Source organism: Chenopodium album, chromosome 6 (genome assembly GCF_948465745.1).
Source record: "Chenopodium album chromosome 6, dcCheAlbu1.1, whole genome shotgun sequence".
In the NCBI taxonomy this organism is placed as follows: Eukaryota; Viridiplantae; Streptophyta; class Magnoliopsida; order Caryophyllales; family Amaranthaceae; genus Chenopodium; species Chenopodium album.
Window position 1 is genome coordinate 4,880,140 of NC_137839.1, and position 5,712 is coordinate 4,885,851.

Genomic DNA, 5,712 nt, shown 5'->3' on the forward strand with positions numbered 1-5,712 from the left:
CTATATCTTATAACATCATTTAATGCATCATCATCATTGTTGTCTTACATTAATTACGTATTAAAATAATGTTAATCTCGATTATTTGATTTAATCCATACTGTACAGATAAATAAAAGAGTAATTTTTTAAGAGCATATATATAACGACATATAAGCAAAATGTATAAATTTGTATATATTACTTGTATGTAATACAATATATATACGCTCGGACTTTAAAGTTGTTTGGTTGCAACTCATAATCATGCATAACAAAATATTAAAATTTGGTTGATAAAAAAGAGCTAGACTTGGCTGAAATGAAACATTAATTTTGAAATAAAGGGAGTACATTATCTGGTTGAGTAGTTGACAATACTACTTAAATTATATCCTTCTAAGTAAGTAGTATAATTGCATAATTTTCATGTTCAACCAAACATTATTCACTCTTTAAGAAATGAATATTCGTGTATTGATCGTACAAGTGTACTTTAAATTAGGGTAAGATTAGTATATGGAGTAATTATACACCAATTTAAAATATATAAATACTAATGTAGCAATATCTTCTTAATAAATAATTTTACTTCTCATGTCTAACCAAACAACCCAATAATTAACAAGTATGTTACACGTGAATATGAACTGAATATCCGAATTTTATAAAATTAAACAAATAACTCATGATTTAAGTCCTTAATTTAGATTTGAATTCAAACTTTTCTAATTAAATCTAGCTAATTAGAATTTAAAATCTCACTTAACATAAATTAGACCTGTGTATTATACATTCACTCATTAATAATTCATGGATCAATTTTTTTAAGATCTAAATACCTAACCAGATCTAGCCAATAATTAAAATCCTTATTATAATTATTTTTATTATTATCATTATTATTTTGTCTTCCACCATTTTTGACTAAAATAATATTGAACATTTGACAGCCCAAAAAACCAACTCAAACCAAAAACAAACAAAAAGTTGACCTCTTCACACTTCAATTCTCCTAATCCTCCCAAAAAAAATAAAAAAATAAAATAAAAATCAACTAATCCACAAACACGTGTCAAACATCCAACGGCTGAACCAACAAAAAATTCTCCAACTTATAAAAAAAACACGGTTCTCTACTTTTTGTTAGACTTGGAATTTTTTGTTATAAATACCAAAAAAAACACACCATCTAACTTCATCCCATTATTTCTTGCTCTAATATACTTTCTAAAAACACCTCAAAGTTTATAGAAAACTTAGAGCAGGGGCGACTAAATCATTTGAAGAACACAACAACAACAACAACAACAGCAACAACAACAACAACAACAAAAACTCGAAAAAATGGCAGGATACAAATCATCTTTGTTACTTGCACTTGTTATGATTGCTGGAATTTCTGAAATTTGTTCAGCTGCAACACACACAGTTGGTGGTAGAACTGGTTGGACTATCCCAAGTTCCCCTTCTATTTACACTACTTGGGCTAATGGTGAAACCTTCGCCGTTGGTGATGTTCTTGGTACGTATTCTTCGTGTTAGCTAACAGTCTTTCGATTACTCCATCCGTCCCATAATAATATTTGCTGAGGTGGTATTATGTATGTATGTATATATGCCTACTTCGTAATCACTGAGATTGCGAAGTAGGTAAACTACAAATATTGTGGGATGAGGGAGTGGTTATTACTGGATTTTTTTTAATGCATCTTGGATCTTGATTTAAATTGATTTTTAATATTTTAATTTCTTTCACTATTTATGATTGGTTAAGATTGGGATTAGTAATAATTTGTTAAGGCATCTTTTTAAAGATCTAGACTTTGAATTTAAGACTTTTAAGAAAACAAAAGATAAAGGTAAAAGTAATTATAAACTATAAAAGTGGTAAAGATTCGTTAACAATGTCAACATTAACATTTGTGATGATAAAAATAAACAAGTAATTATTTTAGTACTGCAAAAAAACAGGAGAAATGATTTTTGTTTAATAATTTATAATACACATGAGAAATAAATATTAATAATGGAGCCTCATATTTAGTTGCATATAGTATGCATGGAACTCCATATTGGACCATTTTTATATTTTAGCTTTATTCTTTATACTTTCTCATTTACTTTTTTTTTGAAGAAAAACATGTGGTGTGATCGATAGTGCATTATTTTAGCACCAACCTTTTGGAACAAAGTGTGTTGTACATCAACCAAAAGATTTCTAAAGCTATATGATTGTTGTGCAAAAATGCCTAATGTTTGTTGACAAATTTGCATACCCTTGTGTGGATAGTCTAAAGTCGGTTTGTACGTGTTAGGTGTTACATTATGTCATTTGTACATTTTCTAGAAACGATTTGAACAGATAAACTTGACCACCTCAAACGTTAAAACTTTTATCTAACTAATTCAAATGAGAGTTGAGGACATTCTTAAAAACGTCGTTTTGTATAACAAGTTTTTATTTTGAGTTAAATATGTCGTTTATTCACCGACTTTATTAACATATGTAGGTACCATATACTTTGTATAATACTTCGTACTTCATATTGTATCTCAATTTCTAACATTACATACTTTAAATATTTATGCAGTGTTCAATTTCGTAACCGGGGCCCACACCGTAGCCGAAGTGAACAAGGCAAACTATGATGGATGCAGCACATCTAGGACCATTGGTGCCGTTCACAGTACCGGCCCCGCCAACATCACCCTCACCACCGCCGGAACCCACTACTTCCTTTGCACCATCCCCACCCACTGCACCAACGGTCAGAAACTCGCTGTGACCGTCACCGGACCCACTGGTTCTCCCGCCTCTTCGCCCGCCCCTGCTGGTGGCGCTGCCGCCCCCTCCGGTGGCGCTGCCGCCCCCACCGAAGGTCCCCCCACCGGAACCACCCCATCTGGCAGCCCCACCGTCCCCGCCGCCGGCTCACCCGCCGCCGATGGTCCCGGAAGTTCATCCCCTCCCGGCAACTTCGCCGCCTCTACCGGTGTTAGCATGTTGAGCTTATTGTCTGTTGGTGTCGCGGCTTTGATGTTCTAGAGATGATTTTTGTTGCATTATTTTTACATGTTTTTTTTGGGTGTTATTATTTATTTACTCCCCCTTTCTTTTAATTTAGTTTGTTATTAACGAATTAATTTTTGATCATGTTATGGTCTATATATATTTTTGGTAGTTCTTTGTGTAATAAGGGCTGATTTTTCATCCATCAGCTTTTGTTTTATGGTACATTTATTCGGTATAAATATATTTTTCTTCTTATCACGAGTTTAAATTTCAACAGTGTGAAAATTAATTCATTGACCTGAATGTGCGTAATAATATTCGAAAATGTATACACCAAGCCGATTGCTTGCACATATTTATATGGCTCGTAGTATCACCCCTTAATTTTCATTAGCTCGATTCACAATAATTAAGCATAGTTTTAGCTTACTTGACTTAAATGTCATTAGAAAATAAGTTATGAAATACAATCTTACAAGCGTAAAATGATCAAAATTGTCATGTAGCAGCATTTTAGAAGGTGCTCTTTTAGGTCATATCGACATCTAGTTAGTTAGGTGTTGTAGTCTTGTTTGATGTGTTACAAGCTTACAACAAGTCACAATGTACAAAGAAGTCTTAACTGCACAAGAATTACGTACATTACCAAAGCAAACTATAAAACGGAAGTTGAAAGTAACATATTTTTGGAGAACTATCAACATAATGTTAAAAAACGTTTTACATGAAACTTAATCTTGAGGTAGCGATGTATATACATATCTTGGTTTGAAAAGCGTAATTTAAAACTTTGAAATGATACTCTCTTTGACCCTTTTCAGATATTTGTCGTCAATTTTTCGTAAGACTAACTTTTAATTACTAATTTCGACAATGTTACATAAGAACATCAAATGAGTAGTATATAATCATAATGTTAATTTAAAAATCAATTTCAAAAATACCAATCATGGTTAATAAAGTACACGATAATATATAAATATATACGAGTATTTATTTATTTTTTTAAAAAAGTTACACTTCAAAGCTTAAATAGAAAAGGATACAAATATTTGAAATAAAGTACTTAATCTTGTATAATCATTGGACAAACTCTTTTAAAACCTCCATTATTAGTTAATTGCTGGGCCATTAAAATGTTGATTGGATGATGAATTCTTTACAACCACTTCCTAAACTATTTTGACATTTTGTAACTGATCATCCAAGATTATAAAAAAAGAACCTACTAAAAAAAGCGATTGTGACTTTATCCAATGAGCTAATAACTTTTGTTAAGCATTAATTGGTTTAAATAACTTTGGTGGGATGATGATGTACAATATTAACTTTTTCAAACCTAGCACATTCTTTAGAACCCTATGCTAAAATTAAATGTATTCATATCATTTAAAATTATCTAAACACTATATTCTTCTCCCAAAATTAGAATACATACACTATATATTAAGACAGATTTTTTTAATTTTTATTTTTTAAATGGAGTTATCAGATTTCAATATGAATAACGTAAATTTTATTTGACTTTAAACTTTTCTATGATAAAAAGACCAGAATGCGATAAAACATAATTAAAAGGACCAAAGAAAATTACTAGCTAGTTATAACAAGTTAGTAAACTTTGCATGCCTAATGAGTCCTTGACCTTTAAGAGACTAAGACATTATATGATGAGGGGTTAGTTTCAACTATTTTCCTTAATAAACCTAGTGTTCATTTGATTTTTAAAGTAAAACTAGCTCATTTGCTCATAGGGAGAAAAGAGAGGGGGGGGGGGGGGGGGTAAGGGAAATTTTTTCAAGATGTAGTGTTTCTATCTACTAACTTTGCTATGCGTTTGATAAATTTTAAATTATCTAGTCACGTGAAAGTTAAAACCTCAACGTATGTAGATAGGGCAATATTAGGGCATGTTCAACGTATTTCTTTTATTTATAAAACCTAGACTATATGTCAATTCAAAAAACTAGAACAATAATTACCACTTTGTAATCTACGTATACAATATTAGGGCATGTTCTCATACGTTGAAAATCAGTTCAGTTCAGCTCATTTCAGTCAATGAGAACAGACCCTTAGTGTAAAAGGCCGTACGAGCGAGGAAAGTATTAAAATGCCAAAAGCAGTAATACAACATTACAACTGAAGTAGCAAGAAGCAATCATGGGGAAATTTTTTTTCAAAAAAAAAAAAATGCTTGTACTTGAGTACCGATAATCAAAATTTTACCTTTGTTTTAGACATTGTTGTCCAATTACAACACATTTTTATAAATAAACTTTTTTTTTTAAGGGTCTACTAGTTACTTTATTTAATTTAAATTAATGGGGAAAAAAAAATTGACCCTGAAGTCCCTCGTATTAGCTTTTGATTAAAATAAAACAAAACAAATTAGTTGAATTTTTTATTTTTATTTTTTTTATTTTTTATTTTTTATTTTTGAATCGAAATGAGTTGAACCTTGATCAAAGCAATTGTGTATTTTACTTTTTTGTTCATTTATTTTCAATTTATGATATTAATTTCACAATATTAATATACATCATCATAGGGTGTGTTCTGATTTTCTAAATTTAGTTGAACTGAACTGATTGGAGCATAACTGAATTGAATTGAACTGAGTAGAGCTGAAATGAATTGTTTATGCGAGAAGGAAATTAGGAGCTGAATTGGATTGAATTGAAGTGAACTAAAATGAACTGAATTGAAGTGAACTA

General features: G+C 30.8%; 1 protein-coding gene across 2 annotated transcripts; it reads left to right on the top strand.

The window, feature by feature from the left end:
- Positions 1-1,165: 1,165 nt before the first annotated feature.
- LOC145635668 (umecyanin-like) lies at positions 1,166-3,253 on the top strand. Of its 2 annotated transcripts, XM_081686994.1 has the most exons (3): positions 1,166-1,271; positions 1,302-1,504; positions 2,574-3,253. In XM_081686994.1, exons 2-3 carry the CDS (start codon positions 1,327-1,329, stop codon positions 3,026-3,028), a joined length of 633 nt encoding a protein of 210 aa, XP_081543120.1. In that variant the 5' UTR covers positions 1,166-1,271; positions 1,302-1,326; the 3' UTR covers positions 3,029-3,253. The 2 variants fall into 2 exon arrangements, with proteins under 2 accessions (XP_081543120.1, XP_081543119.1); XM_081686993.1 differs by having other exon boundaries at positions 1,183-1,504.
- The last annotated feature ends 2,459 nt before the right edge of the window (positions 3,254-5,712 follow it).

Excerpts from the sequence above, each read along its gene's own strand:
- LOC145635668 (XM_081686994.1), top strand. The coding sequence starts at position 1,327 with ATGGCAGGATACAAATCATCTTTGTTACTTGCACTTGTTATGATTGCT. Across the intron at positions 1,505-2,573 it reads CGCCGTTGGTGATGTTCTTG|TGTTCAATTTCGTAACCGGG; the intron begins GTACGTATTCTT and ends ATATTTATGCAG.